Source organism: Eretmochelys imbricata, chromosome 6 (assembly GCF_965152235.1).
Source record: "Eretmochelys imbricata isolate rEreImb1 chromosome 6, rEreImb1.hap1, whole genome shotgun sequence".
Taxonomy (NCBI): Eukaryota; Metazoa; Chordata; order Testudines; family Cheloniidae; genus Eretmochelys; species Eretmochelys imbricata.
Window position 1 is genome coordinate 123,814,402 of NC_135577.1, and position 20,030 is coordinate 123,834,431.

The 20,030-nt window shown below is 46.8% G+C and overlaps 2 protein-coding genes across 2 annotated transcripts in view; both read right to left on the minus strand.

The window, feature by feature from the left end:
• The window catches only part of KTN1 (kinectin 1), a 114,335-nt gene extending 96,383 nt beyond the window's left edge, over positions 1 to 17,952 (minus strand). The window contains exon 1 of the mRNA XM_077819575.1: positions 17,888 to 17,952. The gene's annotated coding sequence lies outside the window, so the exon portion shown is untranslated. The remainder of the gene's footprint in view (positions 1 to 17,887) is intronic.
• A 1,193-nt stretch (positions 17,953 to 19,145) lies between these two features.
• Positions 19,146 to 19,729, minus strand: LOC144266585 (histone H2B 8-like). The gene is made up of 2 exons (XM_077820016.1): positions 19,693 to 19,729; positions 19,146 to 19,534 (listed from the first exon to the last, which is right to left on the minus strand). The coding sequence occupies exons 1-2, from the start codon at positions 19,727 to 19,729 to the stop codon at positions 19,146 to 19,148; spliced, it is 426 nt and encodes a 141-aa protein (XP_077676142.1).
• Between the last annotated feature and the right edge of the window lie 301 nt (positions 19,730 to 20,030).

The following is a 20,030-nucleotide window of genomic DNA, read 5'->3' on the forward strand; positions in this document are numbered from 1 at the left end:
CAGACCTGTCTGAGAGAAGTGACTTTTCACCACATTAATCTTTGCTCTGTATGCCATATGTTACTGCCTCCATTTCACAGAATCATAGGATGGGAAGGAAGCTCGAGAGGTCATCTAGTCCAGTCCCCTCCACTCAAGGCAGGACTCAGTATTATCCATTCACGATGCATTCTCAAAATATTTGTATATAGGAACTCATGAGATGCGGGGTCTGTACCGTCAGTAGATTGAATCTTAATAAAGACCAGGAATGACCACCTTTACGATGTCATGTCCAGTCAGGAACCAGTGACATATTTCTACAGACTGTAAAGGACTGAAGGACCCTATTCAATGAAATAAAATATTCTTGGCCTCTGACAAATTTCCTTATGTATCACAACTAGAGCAAACTTAAAGACTGTTTGGGTGACTCCAAATGTGCATTTCCATATTTTCAGAAGGTTGAGTTAAGGTTGAGTCTGAATTTCCCACTCGTCTAATGCTTGTTTTTCCCAATGTTCTGGTAAATCTGATAAGCTGCGGGCGGGGGTTATTTTTTTAATCCTTATTGATTTGTACGCTTAAACTTAACTTCAGATTAATTAAGATTGGTATCTGGGAATACTCAGGATTTTGGAAAACGTTTAAAAAAAGATCAACAACAGATGTTTAAGTAGTCTGGGTCCTTCCGAGTCTGTCAAGGCTCTCATTCTCCCTGTGCTTATTGTCCCATAATCCTATTAGCAGCTCCACAGGCCATACAATAGGGTTCCCTCTAATTTTTCCCAACCATGTGTGGAACGAATTTTGTTATGTGCACCACTATGGAAGCGATGTGCGACACATCACCTCCATAGTAGTGCACATAACAAAATTCATGCTGTGGAGGTGGGGCCAAGGGCTTTGGAGCATGGGAGGGGGCTCTGGCTGGGGGTGCAGGCTGTGGGGTGGAGCCAGGGATGAGGGGTTTGAAGTGCAAGAGGGTTCTCCGGGGCTATGGCAGGGGGAGAGAGGACCGCCTCTAGTGCTCTCTCCCTGCAGCAGCACCTGGGCTGCTGGGGGTGGGGGGGAAAAAGAGGCACCTCTCCCAGAAGCAGGAGTTCTGGGGCTGGGGCTGCAGGATAGGTGCCCTTCTCCCAGCCACAGCAGATCCGAGCCCAGGGAGGGACACCCCAGCTGCATCTGGGTTCGGGCTGCTCTGGGGTCAGGCCAGGCCGCGCCTGGGGCCAATCCGGCTGCATCACCCTGGCCGGTCCTGGCCGCAGGCTGAGCGCCCTAGCAGGTTGGGGGCTAAGCTAGGTGGGGGACAGGAGACAGGTGCCCCTCCCACAGCCCTGACAGGTCTCCGGGCGGGTTCCCTGAGCACCTGTCAGGCACTAAATAACCTGTGAGGCCAGGCAGCTTACAGGGAATTTAAGGCTCAGGTCCATCCATTCCATGCTTACCCAACCAATATCTCCAAAATTCCCCCACCGTAGATTTACTCAATGCTGGACATGTCACTGAAGTTCAAAAAATGTAGTCCCGCACATCACATCTCAACTAGGTGAATCTAAACCAAATTGCCTGCCATTTTTTGTGGCACACTAAGAACAGTTCCTGATGATCTTGTATTTAGTGAAAAAGTCTCTGGCCACAGATTTTCACATGCAAGATTTGAAGTTGAAAAGGTTCCAAAAATTTATTTGTGAAGGGGGGCAGAAGGAAGGGCAATTAAAAATGGAAGTACACTACCCATAATATACACCATCTTTCAGACATTAGTCATGTGACAGGACAGCTGCCTAGCCAGCACATCCATTTGGCGTAACTGAAACTGCAAAACAGAACACAAACGGTAACTGTCATTTTTAAGAGGGCCTTGAGATACATTCTAAATCTCACTGAAGCCATGTATATTTTAAGGTGCAAAAAAGCAGAGAAAGCTGCTCAAATCACAATTAGAATGGTGTACTACGTAGGTAGACAGGACTAAATGATTCTGCATTTTGCAGACTCTACCCTGTTAAGGAGATACTGGCCTTTTTTTTTTTAATTTTATTTATTTAATAAAGAAGCTGTTTTAGACACACACATGCACTAAGCTGTGAAGAGGTTTCCTAAATTTAGCATGCAACCCAAACCTGATAGCGTATCACAGGCTTTAGATATGAAAATGACCTTATTAAAAAGTAGTAGAGAGATGTAGGTACTTCTCATTCAATTTCTCCAGGAAGCCTGCTGCTGCATTAAGTAAAATCATAATTGAGGCCCATCTGAGAAGTTTTGCCATCAACTAGAGCAGTGGTCTCTAAAGTTTAAGCACAAGCTCACTTTTTGAATTTAAGTGCAAACCCAGGAGCTACCCTGCCCCTTCCCCAAGGCCCCACCCCTTCCCCGGGGCCCCGCCCCCCCCATCAATTGCTCTCCCTCACCCTCACTCACTTTCACCAGGCTGGGACAGGGGGTTGAGGTTCAGTAGGGGGTGCAAGCTCTGGGTTGGGGACGAGGAGTTCGGTTCATGGGAGGGGGCTTCATGCTGAGCCTGGGGCAGGGGGTTAGGATGCAAGCTCTGGGAGGGAGTTTGGGTGCAGGAGGCGGCTCTGGGCAGGGGCAGTGTTGGGGTAGAGGAGGGGGTACTGACTCTGGGAGGGGGATCAGGGCTGGGGGTTTGGGGTGCAGGCTCCAGGAGGGGGATGGGGTCCAGGCGGGGGGGGGGGGGGGGGGGTTCGGGATGCAAGCTCCCACCAGGCAGTACTTACCTTGGGCAGCTCCTGGTCAGCGGCGCAGAGGGACTAAGGCAGGATCCTTGCCTGCCCCAGCCCCACGCCACTCCCAGGAGCGGTCAACACACCCCTGAGGCCCATGGGGGGAAAGGGGGAAAGTACATGGCTCCAGGTGCTGCTCCTGCCTGCAGGCACCACCCCCACAACTCCCATTGGCCACAGTTCCCCATTCCCAGCCAATGTGAGCTGCAGGGGCGCTGCTTGCAGGCGGGAGCAGCACGCAGAGAACCCTGCTCCGCCCCAGAAGTCACAGGGGCGTTCTGGCCACTTCCAGGAGCTGCATGGGGCTGGGGCAGGCAGGGAGCCTGCCTTAGCCGTACTGCACCACCAAACTTTTAGAGGCTGGAGATCACAATTGTCTGGCCGAGGCTCCACAATTGACTGATTGATCCCAATCTACGGCTTGGTGACCACTGAACTAGAGCTTCCAGGACTGGGAGGATGCTGCTTCAGATTTGCTTTTTATTTTCTTCCCTACTTTCCAAGTTCAGGCAGTGTCACTGAGCAGCCCTCCCCCCAACTATCAATTCCCACCAAAAGAACAAGCAGTTTACACTTTGGACTTTGAAAAATAGTGTTTCCCTGCAGCCTGATCTGTTGACATTCAGCTATGAAGTGGATACTCAACTATTTACAATACTAACAAGGAGATTAGGGAGAAAGTAGCATAGTCCTTCCTATCACGCCTCAGCATTGATGCTGCACATTCCCGACAGGTATTTGTACAGACACTTGATACCAAAGGATATGGTCCTCCCACTTAGTTTAAATGCTTCAAATAGGATACACTAGTAGTAGCAGTACGTACTTTCAAACCAGTAGAAACTTAATGGGTAAAGGAACCGGAAACAACCAGCCCCTCCGCTTCCCCCAGTGGCAAAGAGCAGCCCATTGTGACCCCTGGTGTGCAGCCAGAGCACTGCCGGGCTCAGGGGATCCCCAGATGCCGGAATGAGCTTTAGGGGCCGCAGGCCAAAATTTAAAGTCATTCCAGTGGTGCTCTAAAGTATGCTGGGGGCTGGGATCATGAAGGCACAAGAGATGCCCTATCCCCCTCCCCTACGGCTGTGAGCTTTCAAGTGTACCAATGCATAGGTGCCACAAACAGCAGGACAAAGACAAGTTTCTTGATACGATCTGAGTCAGAACCACTGTCTGGCACTAAGATAATATGATTTGCTCACAAGGAAGTTGAGTTTTATAGCAATAACAAAATAATGTTTGAAATGGCTTTGGGGAGGACAGACAAGGGAGAACATCATCTGCTTTTCAGGAGCAGGACTGACCTCTGTCCACTGAAGCAGTAGAGATCCCTAAAGGGTGATTATGGGCAGAAGAGTGGCTATTTAAAGACAGTCACTTTCAGGAACCGATCTTCAGTTTCGGATCCCATTTTGGTTTCCAACTGCCTGCCCTGCAAATGCAAAATACCCTTCTACTTGTCAACGGAGCACATTTGATCTGGAAGCCACTGAAATTCAACAGCTAAAATGGAACCACCAGGTCCTACAGGGAGCCACGATAGCATAACATACTTTGATTCACACAAACACCACCCTATACCGGACACCTGCTGACCGCTAATCCTACCTACATGCCTCCAGCTTTCACCCTGACCACACCACACGATCTATTGTCTACAGCCAAGCTCTGCGATACAACCGCATTTGCTCCAACCCCTCAGACAGAGACAAACACCTACAAGATCTCTATCAAGCATTCTTACAACTACAATACCCACCTGCGGAAGTGAAGAAACAGATTGATAGAACCAGAAGAGTTCCCAGAAGTCACCTACTACAGGACAGGCCTAACAAAGAAAATAACAGAACGCCACTAGCCGTCACCTTCAGCCCCCAACTAAAACCCCTCCAACGCATTATTAAGGATCTACAACCTATCCTGAAGGACGACCCAACACTCTCACAAACCTTGGGAGACAGGCCAGTCCTTGCTTACAGGTTTCAGAGTAACAGCCGTGTTAGTCTGTATTTGCAAAAAGAAAAGGAGTACTTGTGGCACCTTAGAGACTAACCAATTTATTTGAGCATGAGCTTTCGTGAGCTACAGCTCACTTCATCGGATGCATACCGTGGAAACTGCAGCAAACTTTATATATACACAGAGAATATGAAACAATACCTCCTCCCACCCCACTGTCCTGCTGGTAATAGCTTATCTAAAGTAATCATCAGGTTAGGCCATTTCCAGCACAAATCCAGGTTTTCTCACCCTCCACCCCCCCCACACAAATTCACTCTCCTGCTGGTGATAGCCCATCCAAAGTGACAACTCTTTACACAATGTGCATGATAATCAAGTTAGGCCATTTCCTGCACAAATCCAGGTTCTCTCACTCCCTCACTCCCCTCCAAAAACCCACCCCCATACACACACAAACTCACTCTCCTGCTGGTAATAGCTCATCCAAACTGACCACTCTCCAAGTTTAAATCCAAGTTAAACCAGAACATCTGGGGGGGGGGGGGGGGGAGGAAAAAACAAGAGGAAATAGGCTACCTTGCATAATGACTTAGCCACTCCCAGTCTCTATTTAAGCCTAAATTAATAGTATCCAATTTGCAAATGAATTCCAATTCAGCAGTTTCTCGCTGGAGTCTGGATTTGAAGTTTTTTTGTTTTAAGATAGCGACCTTCATGTCTGTGATTGCGTGACCAGAGAGATTGAAGTGTTCTCCGACTGGTTTATGAATGTTATAATTCTTGACATCTGATTTGTGTCCATTTAGTCTTTTACGTAGAGACTGTCCAGTTTGACCAATGTACATGGCAGAGGGGCATTGCTGGCACATGATGGCATAAATCACATTGGTGGATGTGCAGGTGAACGAGCCTCTGATAGTGTGGCTGATGTTATTAGGCCCTGTGATGGTGTCCCCTGAATAGATATGTGGGCACAATTGGCAACGGGCTTTGTTGCAAGGATAAGTTCCTGGGTTAGTGGTTCTGTTGTGTGGTATGTGGTTGTTGGTGAGTATTTGCTTCAGGTTGCGGGGCTGTCTGTAGGCAAGGACTGGCCTGTCTCCCAAGATTTGTGAGAGTGTTGGGTCATCCTTTAGGATAGAATTCATTTGCAAATTGGATACTATTAATTTAGGCTTAAATAGAGACTGGGAGTGGCTAAGTCATTATGCAAGGTAGCCTATTTCCTCTTGTTTTTTCCTACCCTCCCCCCCAGATGTTCTGGTTTAACTTGGATTTAAACTTGGAGAGTGGTCAGTTTGGATGAGCTATTACCAGCAGGAGAGTGAGTTTGTGTGTGTATGGGGGTGGGTTTTTGGAGGGGGGTGAGGGAGTGAGAGAACCTGGATTTGTGCAGGAAATGGCCTAACTTGATTATCATGCACATTGTGTAAAGAGTTGTCACTTTGGATGGGCTATCACCAGCAGGAGAGTGAATTTGTGTGGGGGGGTGGAGGGTGAGAAAACCTGGATTTGTGCTGGAAATGGCCTAACCTGATGATTACTTTAGATAAGCTATTACCAGCAGGACAGTGGGGTGGGAGGAGGTATTGTTTCATATTCTCTGTGTATATATAAAGTCTGCTGCAGTTTCCACGGTATGCATCTGATGAAGTGAGCTGTAGCTCACGAAAGCTCATGCTCAAATAAATTGGTTAGTCTCTAAGGTGCCACAAGTACTCCTTTTCTCCTTGCTTACAGACAGCCCCCCAACCTGAAGTGAATACTCACCAGCAACCACATACCACACAACAGAACCACTAACCCAGGAACCTATCCTTGCAACAAAGCCCGTTGCCAACTGTGCCCATATATCTATTCAGGGGACAACATCATAGGGCCTAATAACATCAGCCACACTATCAGAGGCTCGTTCACTTGCACATCTACCAATGTGATATATGCCATCATGTGCCAGCAATGCCCCTCTGCCATGTACATTGGTCAAACTGGACAGTCTCTACGTAAAACACTAAATGGACACAAATCAGATGTCAAGAATTATAACATTCATAAACCAGTCGGAGAACACTTCAATCTCTCTGGTCACTCAATTTCTGATCTCAAAGTGACTATCCTTCAACAAAAAAAACTTCGAAAACAGACTCCAACGAGAGACTGCTGAATTGGAATTAATTTGCAAATTGGATACAATTAACTTAGGCTTGAATAGAGACTGGGAATGGTTGATTCATTATAAAAAGTAACCTATTTCCCCTTGTTTATTCCTCCCCCCACTGTTCCTCAGACATTCTTGTTAAACCCTGGATTTGTGCTGGAAATGGCCCACCTTGATTATCATACACATTGTAAGGAGAGTGATCACTTTAGATAAGCTATTATCAGCAGGAGAGTGGGGTGAGGGGAGAGAAAACCTTTTGTAGTGATAAACACCCATTTTTTTCATGATCTGCGTGTATAAAAACATCTTCTGTATTTTCCACAGTATGCATCCGATGAAGTGAGCTGTAGCTCACAAAAGCTTATGCTCAAATAAATTGGTTAGTCTCTAAGGTGCCACAAGTATTCCTTTTCTTTTTGCGAATACAGACTAACACGGCTGTTACTCTGAAACCTTTGATTCTTCTGGCACTCTGAAGATACAGCACAAGGACTTCGGGGACAGTTCAATTCCTGTGGATTCAACTTTTTGCTCACAAGATGAGGTCTGAGGAGGACTCCCTTCTTTTCAAACTTTTCTTCTGGCTTTAAACTCTGAAGCAAAAGGGTTAGGAGAAAAATGCCTCAGCCAGTGATCAAAGATTAATCCAACAGATAAATTATCAATTAATGACACTTTTAGTTCCCTTACCCATCAGTCACAACCTAGCCGAATCCTGGAGCTATCCCAGAATAACTGTGCCTCGTATGATTGCTGAGTCATCTTCCTTGGCACCTAAACAGTCACAAACAGATTCTGACTGCACTCAAATCTTCCTGCGAGCAATGGAATGCTGCTGATATACTGCAAACATCTGGAAGAATGAGTGCAGGCAAAAGCACACTGCTCCGGGAAAAAAAGGGCCAGCACATTCCTTAACTGAGTGATAGGAGTGTCAAAAGATATAGTTACTATCAACTTTCTAAATACTCAACAACTTCCTTCCTATGTTCTTGTATAAATGCAGTAGACCCCTTACCATACAATGCACAGGATTGACCTACACTGGTGTGTCACTCCCAAGACAAGCGTCCTGGTATTGTGCTAGAATCTCCCAGCTGGTCTTTAAAAAAAAAGAAAAGTTATTCTCTCGTCACTCCTGTCCTCCAAATTATTATTATTGCAGCAGCACCTAGGTGCCCCAATCATGGACCAGGGCCCCATTGTGCTAGGCACTGTACAAACCAACAACAAAAAGACAGTCCCTACCAAAAGACTCAGAGAAATGCAGGCCTGGAAGGGATCTTGAGAAGTCATCTAGTCCAGCCCCCTGCACTGAGGCAGGAAGAATTATACCCAGACTATCCTGACAGGTGTTTGTCCAACCTGTTCTTAAAAACCTCTAATGATGCAGATTCCACAACCTCCCTTTGTAACCGGTTCCAGTGCTTAAGGATGCTTATAGCTAAAAAGCTTTTCCTAATATCTAACCTTGCTGAAGATTAAGCAGATTACTCCTGGTCCTACCTTCAGTGGGAATGGAGAATAATTGATCAGCACACTATTTATAACAGCCCTTAACATTCTTGAGAAAAGAAGGCCAAGAGGATGCCGAATATGTCTTCAAGACTAAACATGCCCTCTCTTTTTAAAAAAAAAAAAAAAAAAAGCCACCCCTCTCCTCATAGGTCAGGTTCTCGAAATGTTTCATCATTTCTGTGGCTCTCCTCTGGACTTTCTCCAATCTGTCCACATCTTTGAAGGGTATGTCTGCACTGCACTGCACATCTGTCAGCAGCGTGTGGTGTACATATCCATGTAGCCCCCCCCTAGCATGAGTAACAGAAGAGTAACCGGAGAAGCCAGCTTGTGCCAGAAGGGTGTGGGTAAGTAAGGTAATACTTACCCTACATGCTCTCTATTTGCTCAAGCCTTGCCTTCTATGTCTACAGTGCTATGTCACTTTAAACCAACATTCAATTGTACAAGAAATGCTAGAAAAATTGTAGGAGTTTTGGAAAGAAGAGGCCAAGAAATCCAAAACACATGCATAATTGTATTTCTGTTGATCTAACCTATGAAAGAGCTTATGATTAACTTACTCAAGTTGCTTCCAGAAAGCCATCAAGAAACAATCCAATCCTCAAGAGAGCCCGTTCACATTTATTGCATGGGGGAAAGCAGCATGAATCCTGGGTGCATATATACCTAGTTGAAAGGACCTCTTTTCCCAACTGTCCTTAGAAATCATATGGGTGTTTCAGAGGCTTCTAAGTCAAGCTTTGTTTTCTTTGGGTTAACTGGCATACACTCAATGGCCTGAATATCCACAAATTGGCCTTGTCAACCCCTCCACCTAGTTAATAGGTACAATCTAGAACAGAAAGGAGCTGAAGTTCATGCAAGATTGAGGAAACAAACCCAAACCCAGCTTCCTCACAGTGATGCTTTAAGTGACTAACTAGGTTCTAGAGTAACAGCCATGTTAGTCTGTATTCGCAAAAAGAAAAAGGAATACTTGTGGCACCTTAGAGTCTAACCTTATTTGGTTAGTCTCTAAGGTGCCACAAGTACTCCTTTTCTTTTGACTAGGTTCTGTAACATCAGCAACACCTGTATACTTTAAGGAGAGTATGGGGGGGGGGGGGGGTGAGGAAATCACATGAGACATTTCACAGGGATATTTTAAAATTGATTTTCTACAGAAAAATAGGGGGTTGCTGATTTTGAGGGACGGGTGTTGACAATAACCATCAGTAGGCATTACAGATGAACCCAGATAATCCTATTCAGAGTAGATCTAGACACGGGGGGTGTCTGGAACCCTGGAGTCTGGTGTCCACTAATGCTCCCAAGGTGAAGCCACACCAGTGGTGGGAATTTTAAAGAAAAAAGTATGGTGTACACCAAGTTTCGGACTATTCTGTGATCCCTGGGAAGAGCCCATTGGAAAGAGTAATCAAGACTGACAACTAGAAATGCCACTGCTTGATTTACTCTTATTTACCAACCCTAACAAAGTTTATTGGACAATCCTGCTGGCATGTCAATGAAAGCAAGGGTGTTAACTGTAAACGCTGCTGGAGGACATTGTTATGGGTAAAAGGGATTAACACCACAATAAGAAGTGTGGCTTGCAAGCACTAGTTGTTTGCAGATATATTACAACCTACAGAAGGTAACATGCACAGTAACCCACAAAATGATGCACAAAGAAAAACACAGGGTGTGTGTCATTTGTCTTTCATAGTCTTTAGAAGTCTTCTGTGGGGAAAAGACTTCACTTGCTTCTCTCCTCCCTCCCACCAATATCAGGGATTCAGATCTTAGCCCTCTAGGATAAGCACGGTAGAGATGGAGAACTGCAGAATTATTAGATTTTTGACATCACAAATAGCAAGGAAGTGATTTATATTGAAACTGTTCAACACTTCAAGTCAAAAGCTAACCACCACACATGAGCTCCCAACCCACCACAAATAAGGGCCGAGGTAGCTCCCAGTTCATTTCCCTGGGTCCTCCAAAAAGACCACCAGCAAAGACTAGGGAGACTTGATATTCTCAGGTATAAAAACAAGCAGAAAAGAAACCTTCCAGACTTTCCACACACCCACCACAAAACAACTCCAAACCTCCCTCCTTGTGTGTGGCACTTTAAGGGAAATTACAAACATCAAAATCCTACACTTAAGGTTCAGAAGGAGCAATAAAAGGACTAGGAGGTTTAAAGTTAATTTTAAATAGACACATAATACCTATATTAACAACAACTTAGATCACCAGAACCTCTTCCCCACACACCTACTCTTCCTCCCACCCCCCCACCCCCCACTTTGTATTTAGTGACCTTGGGCAAAGATAGACTAGTCACTCCTCTTTGTAGTTTCACTTTCTGTTATTTCACACACTAACAGGATGCTGCAATGTTTGGGTGGAGAACACTACAAGGGAGAGTAATTCCTTCAGTAACAGAGGGTCTCCATTTAAGATTTTATTAATGCCGTACTTGTCAAAACAAGCCTTTTACAAAGCCTAGCACCTATTTTTAGGGCCTCAGTTGACCTGACAGTGTCCCTTTAAGCTCATTTATAAATATGTATGTATTCATTCAAATATAATCTAATTAAATCACAGCACTCCTGAGCACAGCCAGCAGCAGTGAAGCAATTATTCTGCTGGGCAGTGTTCATGTGCAAAGAATCCAACACAGAAGTTACTTCTAGTTTCCCGTGAACCAAACTCACAATAGAGGAATTACAGGTAATACAGAAGCCTGAAGAAAGAAAAGGAGTACTTGTGGCACCTTAGAGACTCTAAGGTGCCATAAGTACTCCTTTTCTTTTTGCGGATACAGACTAACATGGCTGCTACTCTGAAACCTGTCATAAAAGCCTGAGCAATTCCTGTATTTGTTTTAAGCGGGGCCAGGATCTGATCTGCCATTCCCCTTCCCCAACCCAAAACTGATTCTTAATTTTACATGGAGCAGCACAAGGCCATTTCAATGTAGCATGGGTCAGTCATCCAGCCTAGACCAACCAGAAACAAGGCAATCACTGAGTGTTTCAGCAGGAAGGGGGCAGCAGAGAGGAATAGTTCTATCTATCTTTTGAAACCATACTCTACAGTCTGGTGGTTAGGGCACTGGCCTGGGATGTGGGAGTCCCAGATTCAAGTCTCTGCTCTGCCTGAATCAGAGTGATCTGGGATGGAAAAACTCTCCTCTGAATCCTACTTTCTATCAACTTGCGCATTTTAATGTGGCCAAGAACTATTTCTAAGACAACAGCGCTAGTCTGAAAGAAGAGCTGATTTATTTCTGTTGGATGCTGTTTTTACAGCACACAGAAGCATGAAAACGCTGTCAAACATGATCTTCTTGTAATTTCCACCCCGCCCCCACACCAGCCACAATTTAGCACAATCAACACTTAAGTTTGTAAGTTCTTTGGGACAGGAACAATTTTTGTTCTGTGTTTGTACAGCACCTAGCGCAATGGGGTCCCATTCTACAACTGGGGCTAGAGCAATACAAACAAACAGTAATAGCAAAGTTTGATTTGTCTGGAGCAGATAGTTAGATCAGCAATTCACAGTCTTACTGGCCTCAACAATCACACAGTTAAGTCAGAAACATATATTTTGAGGGCATAAACATATATTATATTCACCTGGTGGGCATGTGACTTTACAGAAACCCTCAAAAATTATGCCATAGTGTCAGTTTGTAAACAGCTCAGTTCTGCTACGTTTTGCCACTACCTGAGGAAAAGTTAAAAGCCAGAACATGTACATAGATTTCCCTTAATATTTATAACACTTTGGATACATCACATGCAGGAGTATGATTTTACTTGATTTGCTAAATATTTACTATTGTATTATCTGCCCCACAACTGGAACTACAAGCACCCTGATGGAGCAAAAAGTTGCCAGATTTCAATGCAATTTCCTTATATTTCTCATCTATCCTCCTTTGGAATATTTTATAAGTTTCTATATTTTTATATGTCAACTATTTAACAACTTTTCCAGTGTAAAAGCTTTCACTCTTCAGCTTTCTCCAGCACAGTAAGTCTTCATTTAAAGCACAGACCTAAAAAGGACTTTTTCCACACACTCATTGAACTCTGTAAAGAACTGCAGCTTCTAAAAAGTTTTGTTAAGCATCAACTATTGTCTGGTAACCAGGTCTGAGCAGTGACTCAAGTATTTTGACCTATGATCATCTAATCTCAGAAATAGGTGGAGTATGGAACGATGTTAAAAAAAAAAGCTGTTATATAGTGAACTGAATAATCACACTGCTGTATGCAGGCTTGAGCAAGTCCTGCCCTTCCCTTTCAATAATTTTAACAAAACTTAGCCTGCCCAGCTGCTTTTTTTTATCCTTCCCCTCCACCTTTTCCCTCACACCACACAAACAATTGAGGATTTATTTATTTAACATTTCTTCCCTCCTCACCTTTTAATCAGAGTTTAAAGCATATTTTAAAGACTGACTAGACAGTTAAGTTTTAAAAAAAAAAAAGCAATAATAAAATTGTCTAGTTAACAAAACCTCAGGTCATTTTCATCCAAACCCACCTTTCCTCACTATGAGTTATATGCAAAAGTTATATTTTAATCATAGCACACAAAAAGCAACATAAGCATAAGATGTAACAGCAAAAATGTGGTAAAGCCAGTTATACAGCCTGCTCATGGATGGAAACTGCAACCAAATTTAGGCACAGGAGCTCTACAAGGAAGATAATCACTTCCAACCCAAACCCACATAATGTTAGGGATCTACTTTGAGAAAACTGGAACACAAACAATACTTGAAGGAAGGAGTAGTGTACCAACCAAATCTCTTTTTGAGTTTCATGGCAAACACAAGCTTTTTGAGCAACGTTTTTCTTTATCTGTTTCAAACATTTACTAAACTGAAAGTGTGTATATTCTTATACATAAATACAAAAGTTAAAAGCAATTAGAATGTGAAATAGCAACAATGTGCCTATGGGGAAGGTGCTCTGATAGCACAGTGATAGGTGGCATTACAAAACCCTAAAAAAAAAAAAAACGCAGACAGATGCCTATCACACAGAGCTCAAGCACTTCAGACAAGATACAGTTAAGGACCTTAGTCTTACACAGCCCTTTATAAATATTTTTATAAAGAAAAGTACATCACAAAACAGCCTGTACTCTGACCTCCCAATAATCATTGCTGATCTCAAAATACAGACAACATTGCTTTTGGGAAAGAAATGTAATTATACACTGTCCAGCCTAAAATGCAAGTGCACGTTCATAATATATGCGCTTTTCCAATATAATTATATATACATTATTCTAAAGAAAAAGCAGAACATATTTTTCTAAGATACTGTACTGTCAGTTGATGTTAACTGATAGTTCCCATTTGCTAGTAAGTATAGAGTATTCAAATATCACTATCAAGACAAAAAAATTACAACATAAAAACAACAACGTAAGGGACAGAGTTAAGGTTGTTATACTGTAATGAAATATGCATTTCCTGAAGAGAAATGCATTCATTCTGTGCACAGTAAGGTGTAAGATGTCCTTAACTGTTTATGTCCTTGCTTTTAAATAACTGGGTTATAAAAATGTTTTCGTTATAGGCAAGTGTATATTGTCTCACAGCATCCCTAACTTATTTGCTTTTTTTAAAAATACCAAAGATATCCTCCTCAACCCCATCTTTCTTTTCCATTTTAGAAGTACTTCCCAGTGCAAACAAATAAAAATGAAATTGGATGCACCAGTCATGATTATTGGTGCATCTGAAGAAGTGGGTCTTTTTTTTAATCCATGAAAGCTTATGCCCATATAAACCTGTTAGTCTTTAAGCTGCCACTGGACCACTCGTTGTTTTTGTGGATACAGATTAACATGGCTACCCCTCTGATACTCAGATTATTAAAGTAGTTTGTACCTCTCCAGAGTTAATTAGTTATATTTCACCGTGCAGTATATTTTGTATTTCTCAACTTAGTTAATGGAAACGTATTAGTCTATTTCATATATAGAGTCTAATTCACTAAACAAGTCTCAAAACTAAATGCTGCAGCACTTTGGTTGCTAGCACTGCAAGGAAATTATTTATTTTTAAACAATGTATTAGTTAATCCACAGAATTTTTTTTCAAAATTATGGAAATTGTTTTGAACTGAGTTTGGAGCAAATCTGACTTAAGAGTGTCCTTTTAAAAACACTGTCTTAAATTGCTACAATAAATTCAATTTACTTCGGGGTTTGTTTGGTTTTTTTTTTTTTTTTGATCCCATAGATTTGCATCCAGACTGCTTTGCTGGCTAATTGTTAAAAGAGGAGGGATTTTTAAAGTCATTATTGTTTAAGGCAATGAACTTCTCTTTTTCTGAGGGAAAGTAAGTTAAACTTTCCTCTGATGTTATGAAGAAACAACAGGCAATTTATAAAGCTCTCCAAGATAATCACAGGTTTCAGAGTAGCAGCCACGTTAGTCTGTATTCGCAAAAAGGAGGACTTGTGGCACCTGAGAGACTAACAAATTTATTTGAGCATAAGCTTTCGTGAGCTACAGCTCACTTCATAGGATGCTGTATTTTCCACTGAATGCATCCGCTGAAGTGAGCTGTAGCTCACGAAAGCTTATGCTCAAATAAATGTTAGTCTCTAAGGTCCCACAAGTACTCCTTTTCTTTTTCCAGGATAATCAGTTCTTAAAGCAGAGTTTTATCAATGTTAGTGTAGTGACTAAATGATGATGAATTCTGTACATAGCATGTTTGTTGTACAGCTGTCACTACAGATCAAGAGATGGACCCATTATAGAAAGAGTTATTTCCAAAATATACAGCATAGTAGCTTTCTGTTTTTCTCAGATCTTTAAATATGCTTCCAGAACTTCTAACATCATCAAGTTTATTTTTAAATCTGTGATTCTGAAGCTTTGTACTAGTTCACTAAGTAATTTTTCTAAGAAGATACTTTAATTAAGTGTGCTCCTGTTGAAGAATAAAAAGCTTTTTAGATTTCCTTATATTATGCATACAGCAAAACATAAGTGCAGAATGTTTGCATTTTGAAGTCTAACTTTAAGAAGCAGCGAGCTAGCATGTCCTCCAAAACTTTCTGTTGTGCACCCCAATTGATGGCAGGGACACCTACTTGTAATAATTCGTCTACTCATCAGCTTATCTGAAACTGAATTTAGCCAAATTAGTGCTAGAGCCCCATAAAAGCCGTTCTTAGTTTAGGCTGGACATTCTTAAGACTCAGTTTGTCCCTCCTTCCTTTACATAATGAATTACAAAGGCAGAAAGTACCAAATGCTCCTTCATTTAAAGTCACTCCTGTAAGAGGTGATTATGCAGCTTACTCCTGCAGTCTAAGTAGCTGATCACATTTATTCCTTACAATAATATAAGCAAGGTTTCCTTTCGCTCATTAATTTTTTAAATATAGCGGTTCTTAACATGAGGGAAAAGCAGCACATTATCCACAGTCATGGCATTCATAAGCAAGATGTCCATACTTGAACTAAATATTTACAAGACAGCAGGTAACATCTCTTAGGGAGATTCAGGGAAAGTGTTTTTGTGAAACATGATGTTTGGGTCAGACTAGTATTTTCCAAGGGCAAAAAATCATCCCTAGCAAGGACAGTTTTGTAATATCCAAAGACGACTGTGTCCAAATGCCATAGGCACTGGAATAGGGGCGTGGCCGCACCCCCAGCTTGAAGTGGTCTCCATCATATAGAGGGTTTACAGTTTGGTTCAAAGGCTCTCAGCACCCCCACTATGCAAATTGTTCCAGCACCACTGTCAGAGGCAAGGAAATCTCTCCATTTCTCCCCACACACCCTTCACGTTCAACACTTTTAACACATTTTCAACAAGTTTTAAGGAGCAAGTTACATTAAAATTAAGCTCCCCAAAAAAAAATCAGAACAGCAGCCTCTTAGGGCCTGAACATGTGAGGTGCTGAGCACCAACAACTCCCAGGCTACAGTGCATCTCACAGGCTCAGAGGGACTGGAAACTATTTACATCCCCAATCTCCAGTAAGAACAGCATCAGAGATCACAGCTAAGGCCCTGAAATAGCAACAGAGTACAAGACCACATGCCCAACACCAGGCTCCTCACACCCCCAACCAGGGAGTGGGGTGGGGGGAAACTAGTAAATACATCACTGAATCACACAACAAAACCCCATTGCATCCCTAGAGGGAAGACTAACCCACCCCCACCCTAAACCCCACAGCCCCGCTGAGAGAGCACCCCTCCTCCCAGTGTGAGACACCAGCAGGTCTGGAGCCGCACTTCAGTCCCCTCAGTCCCATGTTCCAACCCTTTAGCCCCATAATCTTAGTGAACCCTCCTCTCATCCCCCCAGGGGCCTCCCTTCTCCACAGGCTGGGCCTCCTCACATAACTATGAGGTTCTTTACACACAGACTCTCCCCTGCACAGCCCCCAATCTCCTTCCCATGGGATATCCCCCAATCCCCCTACAGGGACCCCCACACCCCTCCCCACAGGGACCCCCTCCTCACAGGATCCCCACACAGCCCCCCCATGGGATCCCCCCGCACGCACACATACAGAGCCCCCCACGGGGCCCCCCGTACCCCTTCCCCATGGGATCCCCCCGCACGCACACATACAGAGCCCCCCACAGGGCCCCCCGTACCCCTTCCCCATGGGATCCCCCCCGCACGCACACATACAGAGCCCCCCACAGGGCCCCCCGTACCCCTTCCCCATGGGATCCCCCCCACACACACACACAGAGCCCCCCACGGGGCCCCCCCGTACCCCTTCCCCATGGGATCCCCCCACACACACACACAGAGCCCCCCACGGGGCCCCCGTACCCCTTCCCCAGGGGATTCCCCCCCCCGCACACACACACAGAGCCCCCCACAGGGCCCCCCATACCCCTTCCCCATGGGATCCCCCCCGCACACACACACACAGAGCCCCCCACGGGGCCCCCCGTACCCCTTCCCCATGGGAATCCCCCCCGCACACACACACACAGAGCCCCCCACGGGGCCCCCCGTACCCCTTCCCCATGGGATCCCCCCACACACACACACAGAGCCCCCCACGGGGCCCCCCCGTACCCCTTCCACGTGGGATCCCCCCCACACACACACACAGCCCCCCCACGGGGGCCCCCCACACCCCTTCCACGTGGGACCTCCCCCCCCCCCACACACAGGCCCACACACCCTCTCCAAGAGGATCCCTCTCCCTGGCACCCCCAAGGCAGATCCCTCCCATGCGCCCCTCCCCCAGCAGCTCAGCCCAGGGCACAGGGCTGGGGGCTGCCTCAGCCCCCCCCACACACACACACACGCGCGCGCTCCCCCCGGCCGGCCCGCCCCGCCCCGCGGGGGCCCCCCGCAGCCCGGCCGCAGCGGGGCAGGGTCCGTCCCCCCGCCGGGGCCTAGCCGGGGCGGGCGCTGCGCGTGCGGCTCCCCGGGCGAGCCCGGCCGGCGGCTCCCGCCAGCCCCGCGGCAGCGGGCGGGGAGCGGAGCGGGCCACTCACCCTGCGGCGGGCCCGAGCGGAGCGGAGCGGAGCGGAGCGGCGGCCGGAGGAGGCGGAGCAGCCGGGCCGGTCCCTGCTCGGCGGCGGCGGCGGCGGCAGCCTGGCAGGAAGGGGAGCGCGGGGCGGGGAGGAGGCGGCGGCAGCGGCACGTCCACGGCGTCTGCCGGCCCCCTCCCGCCGCCCGTTAAAGGCGCAGGGCCGCGGGGCCGGGGGCAGCGCCTGACCCGAGAGCCGCCGCCTGGGACCGGGCCCGCCGGGAGCCGGATCCGGATTCCCCCCGACCCCCTGCGGGGACCCCCCATCTGAGATCCCCCCCACCGGGATTCCCCCAGACACGCCCCCCAGGGGGACCCCCAGCCTGAGATCCCCCCCACCGGGATTCCCCCAGACACACCCCCCAGGGGGATCCCCCAGCCTGAGATCCCCCCTCCGGGATTCCCCCAGACACGCCCCCCAGGGGGACCCCCAGCCTGAGATCCCCCCCACCGGGATTGCCCCAGACACGCCCCCCGGGGGGACCCCCAGCCTGAGATCCCCCCCACCGGGATTCCCCCAGGCACGCCCCCCAGGGGGATCCCCCAGCCTGAGACCCCCCCCACCGGGATTCCCCCAGGCACGCCCCCCAGGCGAACCCCCCAGCCTGAGACCCCCCCACCGGGATTCCCCCAGACATGCCCCCCAGGGGGACCCCCAGCCTGAGACCCCCCCACTGGGATTCCCCCAGACACCCCCCCCGGGGGACCCCCCAACCTGAGAACCCCCAATGGGATTCTCCTCAGACCTCTCCAACAGGGATCCCCAACCTGAGACCCCCTTACTGTGATTCTCCTCACAGGGACCCCAAGCCTCAGACACACACACCCCTGCACTGGAATTCCCCCAAACTCTCCCCATGGGAATCCCCAGCCTGTGAGGATTCTCCCCAGATACCCCCCTAGATCCCTGCCCAGGAGGATCCCCCAGCCTGAGACACCCCTGTACAGGGATTCACCCCAGACACCCCTGGAATCCCACAGGCTGAGATCCCGCCCATGGGGATTTCCCCCAGACACCCCCATAGGAATCCCACAGCCTGAGACACTCCCTACCATGTTTCCCCCAGGGAGCCCCCAGCCTGACACCCCCATAATGGGATTCCCATGCTATGGCATATGGGGGCCCCAGTGTTCTGCAGAGCCATATCTGTGTCCACAGAATAAATGTGGTGAGACCCTCAGTTGCGGGTTGAGACGTCTCTTGCGGGGGGCACACAGAGCGGTTACTTGGAGCTGATGTACTTGGTCACAGCCTTGGTGCCCTCAGACACGGCGTGTTTGGCCAGCTCCCCCGGCGGCAGCAGGCGCACGGCGGTCTGGATCTCCCGGGAGGTGATGGTGGAGCACTTGTTATAATGCCCCAGGCGGGACGCCTCCCCAGCAATGCGCTCGAAGATGTCATTGACAAAGGAATTCATGATGCCCATGGCCTTAGAGATGCCGGTGTCGGGGTGAACCTGCTTCAGCACCTTATAGACATAAATGGAGTAACTCTCCTTCCTGGTCTTGCGGCGTTTCTTGTCCCCTTTATTCTGGGTCTTGGTCACCGCTTTCTTGGAGTCCTTCTTGGGCGCGGGAGCAGATTTCGCCGGCTCAGGTATCTCGATTGCTACTGACAGCACAGAACAGAACCAGCAATGGGTTGAGACGTCAGGCCATGTGGCTCCTGGAAGGATCTTTCCCTGACAGAGCAAGCCGTAGAGTGAGAAGGCTGGAGTTCCGAACAGTTGTTAATCATAAGCCTTCAGAAGCATATTTAAACTATTTCACTGAGCTTCAGCAGATTGAGGATGCTATTCTCTGCCATGGCCTTCTACCCTACCCAACCCAACCCAACCTCCTCCCAGGAGAGAGCATGGCTCTCAATGCTCTTTGCTTTGGCTTGTCTTCACATAGAAGTCGTAATGCTTTAACTATACCAGTAAAGTTACATCACTTCTTTTTAGTGTGGATGGCCCTATACTGGTATAATATTTATGTCCAGCTTGTATATAGCTCTTTTTATGAGTAGGTCTCAGAGTGCTATACAAAGGAGGCAAGTATCATTATCCCCATGTTACAGATGGGAAAACTGAGGCATGGAGAGGCAAAGTGACTTGCTCAAGCTC